We start from the raw sequence: 21,198 nt of genomic DNA on the forward strand, positions 1-21,198 counted from the left end.
CATCCATTCATCTATCCATCCATTCATCCATCCATTCATCTATCCATCCATCCATCCATTTATCTATCCATCTATCTATCTATCCATCCATTCATCCATCAATTTATCTATCCATCGATCTATCTATCCATCCATCCATTTATCTATCCATCCATTTATCTATCCATCCATTCATCTATCCATCCATTTATCTATCCATCCATTTATCTATCCATCCATTCATCTATCTATCCATTTATCTATCCATCCATTCATCTATCCATCCATTCATCTATCCATCCATTCATCTATCCATCCATTTATCTATCCATCCATTCATCTACCCATCCATTTATCTATCCATCCATTCATCTATCCATCCATTTATCTATCCATCCATTCATCTATCCATCAATTCATCTATCCATCCATTTATCTATCCATCCATTCATCTATCCATCCATTCATCTATCCATCCATCTATCTATCCATCCATTCATCAAGACTGCAGTCCATGCTTCTCAAAACAATGTCCTATGAGCACTATATTTAGGATTGATGTTATTTTGATGTCATCAATAAGTTCAATTTTGTTTCATCTGACCATAAAACGTGGTGACCCCAAGATGCTATTTTCGGTAACTCTCCAAAAATGATTTAGAATGAACTGTATTTTTTTTACTCTTTTACCATCGTTCCCACATTGCATAGGGGCAAAAGACATTTGATTTTCAATTGATTGGATATTTTTCATAGTTGCCTCAACTGTTGAGAACAATGTGCCAAACAAGCTAAACAATGTGTGTAGATAAGTGAAATATGTGGATGCTGATGCCTTCAGGTCTTTAAGTTAAATTTTCATTTATGGGAACTTCTAGAGAGAATTAGGCAAAAGGGAGCATTAGAATAGAATATAATAGAATAAAATAAAATAGAATAGAATAGAATAAAATAGAATAGAATGCCTTTATTTGTTATATATACATATACAGGTGTACAGTACAACGACATTCTTTCTTCACATATCCCAGCTTGTTTGGAAACTGAGGTCAGAGCGCAGGGTCAGACATTGTATGGCACCCCTGGAGCAGAGAGGGTTAAGGGCCTTGCTCAAGGGCCCAACAGTGGCTACATGGCAGAGCTGGGATTCAAACACTCAACCTTTCAGTTGATAGCCCAAAGCCCTACCCACTAAGCTACCCCGTCCCTAAAACCCATCAGTGTAATTAATAACCCCCACAATTAAGCCATAAACAAATAAAATTCACAAAGACTTTTGCATTAAATTTTAAATTGAGTTTTATTAACCAAATTTTAAGATTAAAATAACAAACAAGCAAGAAAAACACTTTAAGCTAACACAAGTAAGAATCTGTCAGTCTAACCATTATATATAAACACACTTAACATTTGTTTAGCTTCTTTATTAAACACTCAGAACTTTTTAAATGTGGAATTTGTAAACAGCAAAAGGCCAGCAACCCACCTAGCGACACTGCTGAGTAACTACTCTTTGTCCTTCATTACGGTTCTTTATCTCTCGTGCCATCTGGCACCAGGCACACCAGTAGCAGCACATTACAGTGCACCAGTCGCCACAAGCACTGCCCTGAGAAAGAAAACAAGATTTTTGTGTGTTTAGAGCCATCAGAGGATCTTAAGCTTTTATATTACAGCTGTGATGTAAAATACTTAAAATGATTCAATCTACATATACAGTTTAGCACAACAGCACCACAAGTCAGCGTATAGCGTATAGTATTGGACATGTATTTCAGTCACCTTGGTAATTACATGCCATTCTCTGTAACCTGTAGGCATATGCCATCTGATTTGGGCAGGAATCACTCTACACCAAGCGAGTTGTGATCTACTTTAAGCGAGTTGTGATCTATTTTAAGCGAGTTGTAATTTACTCCAAGCGAGTTGTAATCTACTCCAAGTGAGTTGTGATCTACTTTAAGTGAGTTGTAATCTACTTTAAGCGAGTTGTGATCTACTTTAAGCAAGTTGTGATCTACTTAAAGCGAGTTGTAATTGACTCCAAGCAAGTTGTAATCTACTCCGAGTGAGTTGTGATCAACTTTAAGCGAGGTGTGATCTACTTTAAGCGAGGTGTGATCTACTTAAAGCGAGTTGTAATTTACTCCAAGCGAGTTGTAATCTACTCCAAGGGAGTTGTGACCTACTTGTGATCAACTTTAAGCAAGTTGTAATTTACTTCAAGCGAGTTGAGATCTACTCCAAGCGAGTTGAGATCTACTTCAAGCGAGTTGAGATCTACTTCAAGTGAGTTGAGATCTACTCCAAACAAGTTGAGATCTACTCCAAGCGAGTTGTGACCTACTTTAAGCGAGTTTTGATCTACTTTAAGCAAGTTGTAATTTACTCCAAGTGAGTTGAGATCTACTCCAAGTGAGTTGAGATCTACTTCGTGAGTTGTGATCTGCTCTAAGCGAGTTGTGATCTGCTTCAAGCGAGCTGTGATCTACATCAAACGAGTTGTGATCTACTCAAGCAAGTTGTGAGCTGCTTCAAGCGAGCTGTGATCTACATCAAGTGAGCTGTGATCTACTCCAAGCGAGTTGTGATCTGCTCCAAGCGAGTTGTGATCTGCTCCAAGCGAATTGTGATCTACTTCAAGTGAGTTGTGATCTACTCCAAGCGAGTTGCGATCTAATTCAAGCGAGTTGTGATCTACTTTGTGAGTTGTGATCTACATCAAGCGAGTTGTGATCTACTTCAAGCGAGTTGTGATCTACTCCAAGCGAGTTGTGATCTACAGATTGTTTCTTTCTGAAGTTTCCCTCATTGTTAAAAGCTGGCAGATCATGGTTTTCATCTAGACAGTAGAAGACAGCTTGTGCATCTTTTTTCATCAAGTAAGGTATCTGGTAAGGTGTCTGCTAGGCTGCTAATGTATCAGTTTCTCATGGCTATCTATTTAGGGGAAGTAAAACTAGTGGTCACAGGGAGAAATCGTTTGTATTTTAAAACAAATAATTCAAATAAATTCCAACACATGAAAGGTCAGAGTGTGTGTATTTGTGTCTCACATTAATGTTATAGCGCCTTCTAATGCCCCTGCGGAGGGAGCAGGAAACAACAAAGCAAACATCCACAAGAGGCAGACAGCAGCACAATCCAAACTTAGCAGTGGTGTGACACTGCAAACAAGGAAAACACCAATAACCACAGCAACCTGCAACACAAATTCATTGTTGTTTAAGTTTTACAGAATTACTTAAAGCCAAAGGTTACTCGTGGAAAACACAACGTCAAAAAAATTAATGTGCGAAACTCATTGCCATCCGGCAGACTGGGCGACCACAGGAACAATAATTGCGAGTTTGACAAGGGCCAATTGTGATGGCTAGACGACTGGGTCAGAGCATCTCCAAAACTGCAGCTCTGGTTTGTTGTGTATGGCACTGCATAGCCGTATACCAGTCAGGGTGCCCATGCTGATCCCTGTCCACTGCCGAAAGCACCAACAATGGGCAAGTGAGCATTGGAACTGGACCACGGAGCAATGGAAGAAGGTGACCTGGTCTGATGAATCATGTTCTCTTTTACATCAAATGGATGGCCGTGTGCTTATGCGTCACTTACCACAATATTAGGAAGATGGTCATAATGTTACACCTGATTGGTGTATATTTTAATTAATTATCACATAAATATGTGATTTTGGGGGTATTGGCATTAAAACAACACAAACAAGCTGAGGAACAAGTCAAATCTGAAATTGTAAGAAATAATTGGGTTGAGTTTCAATTCTGTGATTCTATTGATTTGTACCTAAACACATTTGTGGCAAGTGTCAGGTGCTGGTAATTTAGAAATGATGCTTGCAACCAGTTTTAATGAAGAAAAATGACTCAATCTTTGTGTTTATATGTACTACACTAAGGATGGAGAAAAGAAAAAGAATAAAAGAATTATCCAAGGGTGTAATATCTGGGGCGCCCAGGTGGCGCAGTGCTCGGTGCTCGGTGTTTCCACCGGCGGGCTGGGTGCCATCTAGCGGGCATAATTGGCAGTGTCTGCAGCAGATACTAATTGGCCACCGTATCTGCAGGGTTGGGGGCCAGACTATGTGTGGGTGGGTGGGTCTTCATACGCTGTGTAAGGACCCTGATTGGCAGAAGAGACGTCTGTGCAGAAAGCACGGGCGAGAAGAGGAGGGCTATACACGTGTGAAAAAAGCGTGGGCAGCGACGTGCTCTCCTTGGATGTGATCTGGTATCTCTCAGCGGCGGAGGACAAGAATTGGATGCACTAAATCGAGAGGAAAAATGGGGAGAAAATGCATTAAAAAAAAGGATGTAAAAACTGGAATTGTGCAAAAGCAGTGACAATCTCAGGGCTACAAGTCAATCTCCAGATAACTTAATGTTTCTGTGTCCACCGTGCACAACATCATTAAGTGTACAGCCGATGGCATTGTAGCTGACCTCCCTGGACATGGACAGAAGACAAAAATTCTTTGGTGAATAAAGAACTGCAATTAACCTCCAAACTAATTCAAGCTGACACTGTAGCTCACACTATTCATCATCTAAATGAAACAGAACACTGTGTCAGGAAACCAGCTTACAGAAAGCAACAGGTGGCTTTCAAAAAAAGAACCTGTGGTCAAACATGGTAGAATGTCACAAATTCTGTGGTTGCATTGCTGCTTCTGGCACTAAATGCTATGACTATGTGTATGACACCATTAAGGCTGAAGACTTGCAATGCAATGTAGGCCCCAGTGTAAGTAACTAAAACAACAAATTAAACAAATGAAATTAACACAAAGTACTGCAAAGTTCTGAAATTTAAATCTGATCAAACATCTGTGGAGTGCTCTTAAAACATCAGATGATAGGAGCTCAGGTGGCACAGCAGTAAAATACACTAGCACGCCAGAGCTGGGATTACGAATACATCGTATCAAATCTCAGCTCTGCCATCCGGCTGGGCTGGGCAGCTGTATGAACAATGATTGGCTTGTTGCTGGGAGCTGGGACCCTATAACTGATGCAATTACAACCTCTGCTGGCTGATTGATGGCATCTGCACAGAGTTGGGGAATAATGTGATCAGGGTGTGGCTCTCCGTGCACAAAGCTGATCCGCATATGAACTCGCCTTGTGCAGGTGAAAAGATGCAGTCGGCTACGTGTCGGAGGGGGCGTGTGTCAGTTTGCTGTCCTCAATCTGGGCGGGGGTCAGCACCAGTACAGAGGAAGGATAATGCAATTGGGTAAAAATTGGACGTTCTAAAAATTGGGGAAAAAGGGGAGACAATGCATTAAAAAAACTGCAGATGATAGTGGGCACCCCTCAAATCTTAGATACCTGGAGCAATTGCCAAGAGAAGAGTAATCCAAACTTCCAGTAGAGAGGTGTACTCGTGTGCCAAGCTGAGGCCATCGAGCGCGTCCTCCGGATGGAGGAACGGCCTTCAGTATGAAGGTCAGCCGCGAATATAACTAATAAGCGGTCGTGGACCAAGAGCGGCGGTGGCCAACGAACACCGTGACACGGCGATTGGGGGTTGCCGATAAACAAGACTCTGACTGGTGTCTCCCCACAAAGTCCTTCAACGGCGGATCGAGCGGATGTTGTGACTTGATCACACAACGGTTGTGAAGGCGGAAGAAGGCTGCAACAGTTCTTCAAGTTCCAGTCGTCTGGGATCTTCTTGCCACTGGGAACGCTTAAAGCACTGCCAAGTGTTGTGCGTCTGCTGGTGTGCAACAGCATTCCCACATACAAACTCACGCACAGGCGTCTTCCCTGGAACATCACTGGATTTCATAATCCAAAAACAAAGACATGCGGCGACCGGCTACATGCAACGGGGGCAGGATTGTGGATCTGGAAGCTCCTAGTATGGACCCGGAATGCGTGCGGCGGATGTTAGATTCAGTCGCTGATCTCCTGGATGAAGCAGGGGAGATCTTCGGCAGCTGCATCCACGACTGAGCAGTCCTTTTTAGGATCCGCTCTGCTCACCCCTCATGAGGAAGGGGCTAGAAAAGGTGCCCTAGACATAGTCTGCTTTAACCTATCTGCTCTGGATTACCGCATCCGGAGGGATCACCAATATGCGGTCGAAGAAAGCAACAATGTATGAGATTTGGAACGTGGAACATCAGAACTCTTATGGACAGCTCACACAGGCCAGAGAGAAGAACAGCTCTCATAGCTCGTGAGATTGGCAAATACAACTTAGACATCGTTGCCCTCAGCGAAACAAGGAGAGCTGAGGAAGGACAGCTGAGGGAGGAAAAAGGAGGCTACACCTTCTTCTGGAAAGGGCGTTGTACAGAAGAGAGCAGGATTCATGGAGTTGGGTTTGCCATCAAAAACTCTTTTCTCCGGAAGCAGGTCGAACTTCCTGTTGGTATGAATGAGCGCCTGATGACATTGCGACTCCATCTAGCAAGGAGACAAAAGGCAACAGTTATCAGTGCGTATGTTCCCACACTCGACGCTGATGACAGGGAGAAGGAATCGTTTTATGAACAGCTGGAGTCAATCCTTGCCCCAATACCGAAAGAAGATAAAATCATCCTTCTCGGTAATTTTAACGCAAGAGTTGGAAGGCAGCATGAGCTATGGAAGGGAACGATCGGCAAAAACGGAGTTGGTAACGAGAACCCCAATGGTACTCTGCTCATAAGCAAGTGTGCTGAACATGATCTTATCATCACTAACACATTGTTCCGACAAAAGAACAAATACAAGGTGTCATGGCAGCATCCGCAATCAAAGCATTGGGCACCTGATTGACTACATCATTGTCAGAGCCAGAGATCAAAAAGAAGTCCTGCTCACGAAGTGTGCCACTGGTGCTGACAAGTGTTGGACAGACCACCGCCTCATCTGGTCCATCATCAGGATCGAAATAAGAACAGAAAGGAGAACTCAGAATAAGTGGCAGACTAGAAAATACAATGTGAATGCCTTCAAAAGTGATGCAAAGACAAGTGAATTCCAGCAGCATTTTAGAGAACAACTGCCATCTGAATATCCAGAGCAAGTGGAGGAACACTGGGGCCTGCTGAAAAGTGCCATCACTAGAACATGCAAAGCAGTTATCGGAACTCAAACCAAGAAACATCAGGATTGGTTCGATGACAACTCGGAGACTTTACAACAGCTTGTAGATGAAAAACGTCAAGCTTACAGAGCCCTCCAAGCAGACCCAAACTCTAAAGAGAAGCGAAGCAGGCATCAGAAATGCAAGGCTGTACTGCAAAGCACGACTCGCACCTTAAAAGACCTTTGGTGGAGAAATAAAGCTAAAGAAATCCAGCAGCTCGCAGACACAAACGACAGCAGTGGTTTCTTTGAAGCCACGAGGGCCATATATGGGCCGTCAGCAAGCGGACAAGTACCACTGCGGAGCAGTGATGGTCATGGAAATCAATCAGCGGTGGAAACAACACTTTGAAGAACTTCTTAACTGCCACCCTGATGTAGATGAAGATGCCGCGCTGGATCACCTACCTCGACTACCTGCAGACGAATCAATGGGAAAGATCCCAACCTTGTCTGAGGTTCAGGAAGCAATCAGGAGGCTAAGAAATAGCAAAGCTCCCGGCATTGATGGCATTCCAGCTGAAGTTTAAAGAAGGTGGCATTTTGGTTCAACACCATCTTCATGAACTTATTGTTAAGATATGGATGAGCAAGCACATACCATCGGACCTGAGAGATGCCCTGATTGTTGCAATCTATAAGAAAAAAGGACAGAAGTCCGACTGCAGCAACTACAGAGGAATCTCACTCTTGTCAATAGCGGGCAAAGTCCTAGCAAACATATTGAACAAGCGGCTAAACCCAGCCATAGAAAAGTCTCTTCCTGAAAGCCAGAGTGGCTTTCGGCCAGCACGAGGAACAACAGACATGATCTTCATTGCCCGGCAACTGCAAGAAAAATGCCAGGAGCAGAACAAGCCGCTCTACATGGCCTTTATTGATCTCACAAAGGTCTTTGACAGTGTCTCTCGGGAATTGCTATGGAAGATCCTGGCAGCCTATGGGTGTCCTGTAAAGTTCATCACCATCTTGAAGCTTCTTCATGAAAACATGACTGCAAAGGTCAAGACAAACACAGGACTCATGTATGCTTTTGGCATGCAAACCGGAGTCAAACAGGGCTGCGTCATTGCCCCAACACTGTTCATTGTTTTTATATTGGCAGTGATGACCATCATTAAACCACGGCTGCCACAGGGTGTCGACATCGAGTACAGGTTGGACGGCCAGCTGTTTAGACTGAGTCGTCTAAAGGCTAAGCGCATGACAGCTCTCATTTCGATCACCGACCTTCAGTATGCAGATGACAATAATGTTGTGTCGCTGAGTGAAGCAAACCTTCAATCTACGCTGAATGCTTTCAACTTTGGGTATAAGAAAATGGGGCTCTCAGTCAACCTAAAGAAGACAAAGATCCTCTACCAACCGGTCCCGGACAGCATCAATCCGCAGCCACCTGCCATTGAGCTGCGAGGAGAGGTGCTCGAAAACGTTAACAGCTTTGCATATCTTGGGAGTTATCTTTCAACCAGCGCGTGCATTGATTCTGAAGTGCAACATCGTATGCATTGTGCGGCCTCAGCTTTTGGACGACTTGAAGGACGTGTCTTCCAAAACAAAGACCTAAGAAAGGAAACAAAGGTGCTGGTGTACAAGGCAGTCATCCTGCCCACTCTCCTGTACGGATCAGAAACCTGGACAGTGTACAGGAGGCATCTCAAGCAACTGGAGACGTTCCATCAAAGATGTCTCCGAAACATTTTGAAGGTCAAGTGGGACGACTACAGGACAAATATAAGTGTCCTCGAAGGTGGCTGGATACACCAGCATTGAAGCAATTGTTAACAAAAATCGCCTCAGATGGACAGGACACGTCCTCCGAATGGATGACAGCAGGCTGCCTAAACAAGTACTCTTCGGGCAGCTAAAGGACGGGAAACAAAGGAGAGGAGGCCAGAAGAAGCGCTACAAGGATCTCCTCAAGTCGACACTTAAGGTTTGCAACATCGAGGTCAGCGGGTGGGAGACGCTTGCGCTAGAGAAGGCCACATGGAGGTCTCTCATTAAGGATGGGACGGAACGGTTCGAGCAAGACCGCATGCAGCGAGTGGAGGAAAAACGAGAAAAAAAGAAAGCACGAGCAGCCACCGTGCTTCGAGTCTGTGCAGCCAGGATTGGACTCATCAGTCACCTCAGAACCCATAGAAAGACTGTCCAGTAAAGAACGAAGAAAGACAATCGTCCTCGGCAACGAGGGATAGCCTAGAGAGAGGTGTAACACACTCAGTTATTCAGTTATTGTTTCTAAAGGGTGGCTAACATATATTAATGCAAACTAAAAAGTTTAGTTTAGTGCTTGTAACTTGTAACTTGTAACTTTGTGATCATTGGTATTCCTGGGTGAGGTAGGCTATTGGTTAAAGTATATTATTTGCTGTAACTTGTTTTAGAATAACTTGTCTTAGAATTTATCTCTGCAACTTTGATTATTAACTTGCTTAACTGTGGCTGCATTAATCTGTGTTCTGCTGATTGGTTAAAGTGGTTTCAGGTGACTGTTGTTAGGCCTGTTGTTAGAGGCCTAGGTGTGAATTGAGGGGCAGGGCTAAGCTTAGTATAAAATTAAAGCTCCTGGTCTTCTCTATCACTAGGTTTTAATATCTGTCTGAATTGTTTAACCTATCTATCTTTTTTACTACTAATCTAAACTAACTTGGGTAAGTACTATCAGTCTCTGACATTGTCTAAACTATCTACTTTTCTCAGCATGTGCTACTCAAACATTCCTGTGCTTATATCTCACAGACCCTGCAGACATCAGAGGGCACATTATAGAAACAGCAACGCCAGCAACCTCATCTACCCCCAACTGTTGCAACAGTCTCAAACAGTGGTGGTAGGTGGGGTCTGGAATTGTCAATCAGCCGTCCAAAAAGCTGACTTCATCTCAGCTTATGCACTTTCTCACAGCCTTGACTTCCTGGCACTGACTGAGACGTGGATCACCACCGAGAACTCAGCAACACCAGCAGCCTTATCCTCTGCCTACACCTTCTCTCATACACCGAGAGGATCTGGTAGGGGTGGTGGTACAGGTTTGCTCCTGACCAAGAAATGGCAATTCACTACTGTGAATGTTTCTCACCTTAACATTTCATCTTTCGAATTTCATGCTATTACTGTTACTTTTCCGATTACTCTTAATGTCATTGTTATTTACAGACCACCTGGCGCACTGGGAGACTTCATAGGAGAGCTGGATGTTCTTCTGAGTTTCTTCCCTTCAGATGATACTCCTCTGACTGTTCTTGGTGACTTTAATCTCCCTTCACTTCAGTCCTCCTGTCTTCTTCCTCTTCTTTCATCTTTCGACCTCCTCTTTAATCACAGCCCTCCGACACACAAAGGAGGCAATCTTCTGGACCTGGTCTTCAGCCGTCCAGCTTCTGTTCTGGACCTCACTGTCACCCCACTGCACCTCTCTGACCATCACTTTGTGTCCTTCTCTCTCTGTCTCCCAACTCTTCCTACCTCCAACCACATTTTTACCCTTACAACACGCCCCAATCTTCACTCTTTATCTTCCTCCCTGTTGATCTCCACCATCCTAACTTCACTACCTAACCCTGACATTCTTGCTACCCTTCCACTTAACTCTGCAACTAATACTCTACTTTCTTCTCTTTCAACATCTCTCGATCAGCTCTGTCCTCCTACCCTCAAACGAGGAAAACCTTCTCACCCTGCTCCTTGGCTTTCAGACGCATTGCGCAGCAACAGAAGAGAATTGAGGGCAGCTGAGAGAAAGTGGAGGAAATCTAAGCTTGGTGTTGATCTCCACTCCTACCATGATCTGCTGTCCAGGTTCTCATCTGATGTGACTGCTGCAAAAACATCTTTTTACAAAGCCAAGCTTGAACAATCTGCTGCTGACCCACGTAAGCTTCATGCTATCTTTTCCTCTCTTCTGAACCCTCCTCCTCCTCCCCCTTCTGCCTCTCTCACTGCTACTGACTTTGCAACATTCTTCCAGGACAAGATTGACAAAATCAATCAATCCTTGTCTCCGACTGACCCACTTTCAACTGACCCTCAACCCACCAACACACTCACCAGCTTCACCCCACTCACCATGAATGAGGTTACACAGCTCCTCTCATCCAGCAATCCCACTACATGCACACTTGACCCTATACCATCCACCATCCTCAAAGACATCTCACAGGACCTAATCCCCTTCATCACACCCATCATCAACAACTCCCTGACATCAGGTGTTGTCCCTACTGCTTTTAAGAAGGCTCAGGTCATTCCCCTTCTTAAGAAACCTACACTAGACACTATAGACATTAACAACTACAGACCTGTCTCACTCCTCTCTTTTCTATCCAAAATTCTTGAACGTGCTGTCTATAACCAACTATCTGCCTTTCTTACTCAGAATGATCTCCACGATCCGTACCAGTCTGGCTTCAAGGCAGCACATTCTACAGAAACAGCACTTGTAGCTGTTACTGAGAAGCTTCATGCAGCCAAAGCAGCCAAACTGTCATCTGTTCTTATTCTTCTTGACCTTTCTGCAGCCTTCGACACAGTGAATCACGGCATTCTCCTGACCACTCTCTCCAACCTTGGAGTAACAGGTTCAGCATGGCAATGGATGGCCTCCTACCTGGAAGGGCGCTCCTACCAAGTGTCATGGAGGGGATCCATATCTACCCCATGCACTCTCTCAACCGGTGTTCCTCAGGGCTCTGTACTTGGCCCACTTCTCTTCTCTATCTACACCCGCTCTCTGGGTAAGGTCATAGCCTCCCATGGCTTCTCCTACCACTCCTATGCAGATGACACTCAGCTTGTTCTGTCATTTCCTTCTTCAGACACGCAAGTCTCAGCTCGCATCTCAGCATGTCTGCGAGATATCTCACAATGGATGTCAGCTCATCATCTAAAACTTAATCCCAGCAAGACAGAGATGTTGCTCATTCCTGGAGATCTGTCTCCAACCCAGGACCTAGTCATTTCTCTGGATGACTTCCAGATTAGACCATCTGATAAGGTAAGAAGTCTTGGTGTTGTCCTGGATAACCAGCTGACCTTCTCTCCTTATATAGCCAACATGACGAGATCGTGCCGGTTCCTCCTGTACAACATCAGGAAGATTCGGCCATTTCTCTCCAGAGAAGCTACCCAGATTCTGGTGCAATCACTTGTAATCTCTCGGTTGGACTACTGCAACTCCCTCCTGGCAGGAGCTCCCATGGCCACTATTAAACCCTTACAGCTCATTCAAAATGCAGCTGCCCGTCTGGTCTTTAACCAACCTAAACACTGCCACATCACCCCACTGCTGCGTTCTCTTCACTGGCTTCCTGTAGCTGCACGCATTCAGTTTAAAACACTGACGCTCGCCTACAAAGCCAAAAATGGACCAGCCCCAAGCTACCTTCGGGGTCTAATCAAACCCCGCTCTGTACCACGCAACCTCCGAGCCTCTAGTCTAGCTCGACTTGAGCCTCCATCCAGGACTAAAGGAAGACAAGCATCAAGGCTGTTCTCTGTTCTAGCGCCCAAATGGTGGAACGAACTTCCTCTGTCTGTCCGAACAGCTGAGTCTCTTGCTGTCTTTAAAAAACGATTAAAAACACACCTTTTTACTAAACACTTAGGCTGATTTGTACTTATTTACTAACACTTTATTCCAATCTTTTCCATTTAAAAAAAAAAAAAAAAAAAAAAAAAAAAAAAAAAAAAAAAGGCACTTTGGTTCTAACAGGTTTTAGCAGAGTTGTGTTCTTCGACTGTTGTCTATCTAAACTTAAGGAATGAAATGTTCACTATGGAAGCACTTCTGTAAGTCGCTCTGGATAAGAGCGTCTGCTAAATGCTGAAAATGTAAATGTAAATGTAAATGTAAATGTAAAAAGTAAACATGTGACTACCAAAGCATTTGTTTTCTGAAATAAGTGAATCATTTTCTGAAAGAACTTTTTCTGGAATAAAGTTTGTATTCTAAATTTACACACATCACTCATTCATTCATTGTTTGTTTTACCATTGCTTCATCCTGGTCAGGGTCACAGTGGGTGCAATTCACTGGGCAAAAATTAGGAAACAACTGTGGACAGGTCGCCAGTCCATCACAAGGCAAACACACACAGTCATGGTCACACCTAAGGACAATTTAGTATCTCCAATTAACCTGACTGAATGTCTTTAGACTGTGGGTGGAAACCGGAGCACCCAAAGAAAACCTAGGCAGACATGGGGAGAACATGCAAATTCCACAAAGAAAGGACCCAGCTTGTTCCACCTAGGAACTGAACCCAGGACCTTCTTGCTGTAAGGTGACAGTGCTACCCACAGAGCTACCATCCCACCCTACACACATCATGTCATTTCAAATTGTACTTATAAATATGACATGCTGTAAATTAGAATATGTAAAACATTTCATATATATTTAGATTGCATTAAAATAAATTATGTTATACACAATAATGCTGCAAATAAAAACAGAATTGTGTTAAGGTCAGTAGATAAATAAACATGTACATTTAGACTTACAGATGTTCATGTCAGAGCAGCAGTCACAGAGACTAGTGGTCCAGGTGTTTGGTTGGCTTGTCACAACGATAAACTGCTGTTGTTGTGCCATGACTAAAAAGAAAAATGATTTATTATTTTAGAACAGAATTGACAGAATTTTGTGTGACACTGCATTGAAGTTTATTAGGATTTTACTGTCATGTTTTACACACTTTGGTTACATTCATGACAGAAACGGTAGTTACTCGTTACACAACATTCATCAGTTCACAAGTTTATATCAAACACAGTCATGGACAATTTAGTGTCTCCAGTTCACCTCACTTACATGTGTTTGGACTGTGGGAGGAAAATCCACACAGGCACAGGGAGAACATGCAAACTCCACACAGAAAGGACCTGGACCACCCCATCTGTTGTAAGGCGACAGATCTGATACTGTATGCAATTTTGCACAAACTCTGGCTGGACTAGAGACCAGAGCTTATAATAAAAGGGAACTGACAAATATGCACACAGAATTAGAAAAGACAGAGAAACACGAGATTTCGAAAGTCGATGAATTTAGGAAGTCAACATGCATTTTATTGATTACAGCAAAGCTAACAAATGTGTTGACCACACAAACGTATTAAATATCCTGAGAAAGATGAGACTACCAGAGCATTCTATTGTTCTAATAAGGAATCTCTACACTTATCAACAAGCCACAGCCATGACAGCAAATATTCAAACAGACTGGTTCCACATTGGCAAAAAAGTTAAACAAGGCTGCATTTTGTCACCATTAATGATATACACTGATCAGCCATAACATTAAAACCACCTCCTTGTTTCTACACTCACTGTCCATTTTATCAGCTCCACTTACCATATAGAAGCACTTTGTAGTTCTACAATTACTGACTGTAGTCCATCTTTTTCTCTACATACTTTTTAGCCTGCTTTTACCCTGTTCCTAAATGGTCAGGACCCCCACAGTACCACTACAGAGCAGGTATTATTCAGGTGGTGGATCATTCTCAGCACTGCAGTGACACTGACATGGTGATGTGTTAGTGTGTGTTGTGCTGGTATGAGTGGATCAGACACAGCAGCGCTGCTGGAGTTTTCAAATACTGTGTCCACTCACTGACACTCCTTCCTAGTTGGCCTTCACCTTGTAGACGTAAAGTGAGAGACGATCGCTCATCTATTACTGCTGTTTGATTTGGTCTACTTCGGACCTTCATCCGTGGTCAGAGGACGCTGCCCACGGGGTGCAGTTGGCTGGAAGTTTTTGGTTGGTGGATTATTCTCAGTCCAGCAGTGACAGTGAGATGTTTAAAAACTCCATCAGCGCTGCTGTGTCTGATCCACTCTTACCAGCACAACACACACTAACACACCACCACCATGTCATTGTCTCTGCAGTGCTGAGAATCATCCACCACCTAAATAATGCCTGCTCTGTAGTGGTCCTGGGAGAGTCCTGACCATTGAAGAACACGGTGAAAGGGGAATAACAAAGCATGCAGAGAAACAGATGAGCTACAGTCAGTAATTGTAGAACTACAAAGTGCTTCTACAGTATATGGTAAGTGGAGCTGATAAAATGGACAGTAGTAGAAACAAGTAGTCATCACTACAAAAAATATGTTTACTTAAACAACTTATAACAAATATTATATATAAATATTATATTATTTAACAAATTATTATATACACAATTTAATTTGTGTATTTGAATGTGTTAGTAATTCTGTAAAAGCACTGACTTATAAATACAATAAATTAATTACAGTGTCACTAAACTGTTCCATGCATTCAACTAAATTAAAGAACACAATACAATTATAATAAATGTTATTTTCATTTATTAAAATACAAATAAAATAATGCTCCAACTGGCCCTGTATAAAAAGAGTAATCATCTGTTATTATCCACTGTAACTAACCAATTATTCAACCATTCACTGTCTGTTTTACCATTGCATTACCCTGCTCAGGCTTTTAGTGGGTCTGATTCATACTGGACAGGTCACCAGTCCATTACAAGACAGACACACACACAGACTTAGGGCAATTTTTAAGAGCTCCACTTGGCCTGACTGCATGTCTTTGGACTTGTGTGAGAAAACCGGAGCACCCGGAGGAAAGCCACACGGACACAGGAAGAACATGCAAACTCATGAAACACGTGAATATATGTAATTGTAAAATGTCATTATTTACTTTGTACTCAATAATACTTGATATTTGTCATGTTTTATCTACACATCACTTATAAATAATAAAATACTTTATGGAAGGCAGGTAATCTTTAACATGAATGATATACTGGCATCATATTTTTCTTCAAAAGCTAAATGAAATGGTTTGTGTGTTTTCTCGTTTTTATGTTTGTATGAGGATCTGTAACTATTTCGTGTAACAAAATGTGCAAAAACAGATGTAACAAAATACAAAATAAATTATAAACAATAAAAAAAAAATTATATATATATATATATATATATATATATATATATATATAATATAATGTGTTTTTCACCTTTTAAATGAAAAGATTGATATGGGCTGCATAGATTACTTAACACTACTGATGTTCTGTGCAGCCAGTAATTTAAACCATTAATCCAGCTCCTGTGTCATTGCACTTGCAACTTTAATTTAGTTAGCCTAAAACATATATCACCAAGATACTTTGTTACAGTGCATCTAAGTACTATCCACTAGTTTCTGTTAGATAAAAGGAGACAAAAAATAAATCAAAATTTTCTTCTACTCTTACCTTCTGACGTGATGTTCTTGGTCGACTTTAAAAAGTTTGGTTCCTCCTGGTAGAACTGAAAGGAGCAAGTGAGAGAGTGAGTGAGTGCAAGAGAAATCAGCATCACCCTAAAAATGTAACTACCTCTGAGACCTCGAATAACTGCTCCACCTACTGGGGGAACACAGAGAGAGCTGCACACTAGCAGCATTAGTCACAAACACACACCTGCCACCTGGTGAGGGACAGTGGGTGACCTTGTCTCACACACTCACATTCCATTTTATTTTATTACTACTTACACTCATATTATTGCTTAGCCGTTGTCACTATTGCTTAGTCATTGTTTTATATATATATATATATATATATATATATATACTTTCTTTATGCATTTTCTCCCCTTTTTCTTCCTTTTTAGAGCGTCCAATTGCCCGAATGAGTCATGCTTCCTCTCCATCAATGGATGAATGCTTTACTGATCCCAAAGTAAATTAAGTCCCAATAGCATTATACATCAAATACACACTATAAAAATTCAACAGTATAAATAAAAAAAAACAGCACAAACATAACAACCAAGATTGAAAGTAACCTGAGTTTTACATACATTGCATAACTACAGTGCAGTTAGTAATGATGAGGAAGGATTTGAGTGAAAAATGAATGCATAAAAGTAAAAGTGCAGGGAGGTGCAGTTCCAAGTACAGTGGGCTCTGGAGTTATGAATTTACCATACAAACATTTTGGGTTACAAACGATCTTTTTCAACTTAATGTATGAACAAATTTCGGATTACGAACCGAAATTCGTGAAAAACGTGACATCACAAACAAGTTTGCTCCGACCGTCTCTTTCTCTGTATATACAGTGCCTTGCAAAAGTATTCAGCCCCCTTGAACTTTTCAACCTTTTGCCACATTTCAGGCTTCAAACATAACGATATGAAATTGTAATTTTTTGTGAAGAATCAACAACAAGTGGGACACAATCGTGAAGTGGAACGAAATTTATTGGATATTTTAAACTTTTTTTAGAAATAAAAAACTGAAAAGTGGGGCGTGCAATATTATTCAGCCCCCTTGCGTTAATACTTTGTAGCGCCACCTTTTGCTGCGATTACAGCTGCAAGTCGCTTGGGGTATGTCTCTATCAGTTTTGCACATCGAGAGACAGAAATTTTTGCCCATTCTTCCTTGCAAAACAGCTCGAGCTCAGTGAGGTTGGATGGAGAGCGTTTGTGAACAGCAGTTTTCAGCTCTTTCCACAGATTCTCGATGGGATTCAGGTCTAGACTTTGACTTGGCCATTCTAACACCTGGATACGTTTATTTGTGAACCATTCCATTGTAGATTTTGCTTTATGTTTTGGATCATTGTCTTGTTGGAAGATAAATCTCCGTCCCAGTCTCAGGTCTTTTGCAGACTGCAACAGGTTTTCTTCCAGAATGGTCCTGTATTTGGCTCCATCCATCTTCCCATCAATTTTAACCATCTTCCCTGTCCCTGCTGAAGAAAAGCAGGCCCAAACCATGATGCTGCCACCACCATGTTTGACAGTGGGGATGGTGTGTTCAGGGTGATGAGCTGTGTTGCTTTTACGCCAAACATAACGTTTTGCATTGTGGCCAAAAAGTTCGATTTTGGTTTCATCTGACCAGAGCACCTTCTTCCACATGTTTGGTGTGTCTCCCAGGTGACTTTTTATAGATATCTTTGAGAAATGGCTTTCTTCTTGCCACTCTTCCATAAAGGCCAGATTTGTGCAGTGTACGACTGATTGTGTCCTATGGACAGAGTCTCCCACCTCAGCTGTAGATCTCTGCAGTTCATTCAGAGTGATCATGGGCCTCTTGGCTGCATCTCTGATCAGTCTTCTCCTTGTTTGAGCTGAAAGTTTAGAGGGACGGCCGGGTCTTGGTAGATTTGCAGTGGTCTGATACTCCTTCCATTTCAATATGATCGCTTGCACAGTGCTCCTTGAGATGTTTAAAGCTTGGGAAATCTTTTTGTATCCAAATCCGGCTTTAAACTTCTCCACAACAGTATCTCGGACCTGCCTGGTGTGTTCCTTGGTCTTCATGATGCTCTCTGCGCTTTAAACAGAACTCTGAGACTATCACAGAGCAGGTGCATTTATACGGAGACTTGATTACACACAGGTGGATTCTATTTATCACCATCAGTCATTTAGGTCAACATTGGATCATTCAGAGATCCTCACTGAACTTCTGGAGTGAGTTTGCTGCACTGAAAGTAAAGGGGCTGAATAATATTGCACGCCCCACTTTTTAGTTTTTTATTTCTAAAAAAAGTTTAAAATATCCAATAAATTTCGTTCCACTTCACGATTGTGTCCCACTTGTTGTTGATTCTTCACAAAAAATTACAATTTCATATCGTTATGTTTGAAGCCTGAAATGTGGCAAAAGGTTGAAAAGTTCAAGGGGGCTGAATACTTTTGCAAGGCACTGTATATACAGTGAGCGAACATTCGGACAGTGGACAGTGTTTTTTCGGTGTTTTCTTTATATTTTGTAAAGTTCAATATTAAAATGTCCCCAAAGAATGTGCAGAAAAAGCGCTGTGTTGAGAAAATGAAAAAAATCTATTACATTTGTTGTTGTATAATTACTCCTGCCAGTAGCTGTCACTGTGTATCAGACAGAGGGGACAGTGAGTGAGTTTGAGTTTGAGAGAGAAGAAGGAATTCGGCTCAGTAAAGTGTTCTTTCTTTCATGCAATTACATCTCCAAAATACAACACTATTGAATAAAGAAGGAAATAATAGAGAAATATGAGAGTTATTGTTGTTTCTGGTAGATATATTTCATTAAAAAAAGAATGAAATGTATTATGGTGTATGGTACAGCACACGTACTGTACTGAAATGTGATGTGTGTTTATGTACAGTACAGTACTACTGTGTATTGTTGTTTATTATTGTTTATTACAGTAATGTCTATTCTATAATTTGAGATTTAGGGGAAATTATACTTGTATTTATAACAAAAAAGACCATTAAAGACATTAGAGAGGTTAGGTAAGGGGTGGTTTGGGAGGGCTGGCACGGATTAATTCTATTTACATTATTTCTTATGGGAAAAATAGGTTTAACATCTGAACATTTTGACTTAAGAACAGCCCTTCAGAACCAATTAAATTCGTAAGTCAAGGGTCTACTGTATACTTGTTACTGTTAGTATTGCTAGTATTGTTTTACTAGTATATGAATTTGAGTGAGTGAAGGGGGGGGGGGGGGGGGGGGGAGATACCTAATAAAAAAGTAAGTGTGCATAAAAAGAGGTGTTTATTCTATTTGACTCAAAAAGTTCCCTTAGATACAGGGAGAACATGCAACCCACACCACTCTTGCTGCGATAGTATGACAGCGTTATCCACAGAGCCACCCTAAAAAATCTTAATGAATTAATAATGTATCGAATGGGAAGGTGTTTTTCTCAAGAAGGGTCGTTCATAGGAAGCAAGGTTTCGTTTCTGTTAAAATAAGAAGGAAGAAAACACCCGGTAGGTTTCAATATTATCGTTAAACCACCCCCCGACAAACACCACCCTGAAGCTTATCAGGGGGACACCTGGAAAACACTGTTGTTTTATTAAACATAATTTAGGTAATTTATATATAAATTTTTATAATACTTACAACAATAATAATAATTAATATCATCATGTTTTACTACCGCTTTATCCTGGTCAGGTGACTGATAATGCACCCGCATGATAATGCTCCCCTTTCCAAAACACACAACCACAGTCTGACCACACGATGGCGCTCCCATCAAATCAGTACAGGGACAAAGATCTGCGAGAACTGGACAGAAATAGACATGGATATTTGGCATTATTGTGCATTATTCTACTTTAAAATGAATTAACAGGAGGGTGAAGTCAGGTAATTTGGGACATTAGGCATCATGGGTTATTTACATATTAGCAACCAATCACCAAACATGTTATTACAAGATTATAAGATAAGATTCCTTTATTGATCCCCGAGTGTTACAGCAGCTCCAGTATAGTGTAAGTACAGTAAACACAGTAAATAAAAAGAACAAAATAAAAAAATAAGGAAATTATATATTAAAAAAATACTATTAAACAACAGTATGGTAATTACTGCAATATAAAAAAACACTATATATTCTATATAGGCCTGGCCAAAAAAAAAGGTCACACACTCAAATATTTGGTTGGTTGATTACGGCACGCATTCGCTGTGGCATCGTTTCCACAAGCTTCTGCAATATCACAACATTTATTTCTGTCCAGAGTTGCATTAATTTTTCCCCAAGATCTTGTATTGATGATGGGAGATTTGAACCACTGCACGAAGTCTTCTTCAGCACATCCCAAAGATTCTCAAAGGGGTTCAGGTCTGGACTCTGTGGTGGCCAATCCATGTATGAAAATGATGTCTCATGCTCCCTGAACCACTCTTTTGAGCCCGATGAATCCTGGCATTGTGATCTTGGAATATGCCCGTGCCATCAGGGAAGAAAAAAATGTTCTACCATTTGATTTCACCAAACGTTTAAGTGATCGCTGATCACGATCATTCAAGATTTTTTTTTCGACCACATTCCTTCCTCGAAGATGATGTTTCCCCACTGTCCTTCCACTTTTTAATAATGCGTTGGACAGTTCTTAACCCGATTTTAGTAGTTTCAGCTTCTCCTTAGATGTTTTCTCTGCTTGATGCATGCTAATAATTTGACCCTTCTGAAACAGATTAACATCTTTTCCACGACCACAGGATGTGTCTTTTAACATGATTGTTTAACAAATGAGAAGCTACTCACTGCATCAGTTAGGGTTAAATAACTTGTTGCCAGCTGAAACAATCACCCATGCAGTAATTAT

The 21,198-nt window shown here is 41.6% G+C and overlaps 1 protein-coding gene across 1 annotated transcript; it reads right to left on the reverse strand.

Moving 5' to 3' along the window:
• Positions 1 to 1,320: 1,320 nt before the first annotated feature.
• ponzr1 (plac8 onzin related protein 1) lies at positions 1,321 to 20,060 on the reverse strand. The gene is made up of 5 exons (XM_062993298.1): positions 19,982 to 20,060; positions 16,339 to 16,393; positions 13,584 to 13,676; positions 3,036 to 3,181; positions 1,321 to 1,588 (listed from the first exon to the last, which is right to left on the reverse strand). Exons 1-5 carry the CDS (start codon positions 20,006 to 20,008, stop codon positions 1,466 to 1,468), a joined length of 444 nt encoding a protein of 147 aa, XP_062849368.1. The 5' UTR covers positions 20,009 to 20,060; the 3' UTR covers positions 1,321 to 1,465.
• Between the last annotated feature and the right edge of the window lie 1,138 nt (positions 20,061 to 21,198).

This window comes from Trichomycterus rosablanca, chromosome 4 (assembly GCF_030014385.1).
Source record: "Trichomycterus rosablanca isolate fTriRos1 chromosome 4, fTriRos1.hap1, whole genome shotgun sequence".
NCBI lineage: Eukaryota > Metazoa > Chordata > Actinopteri > Siluriformes > Trichomycteridae > Trichomycterus > Trichomycterus rosablanca.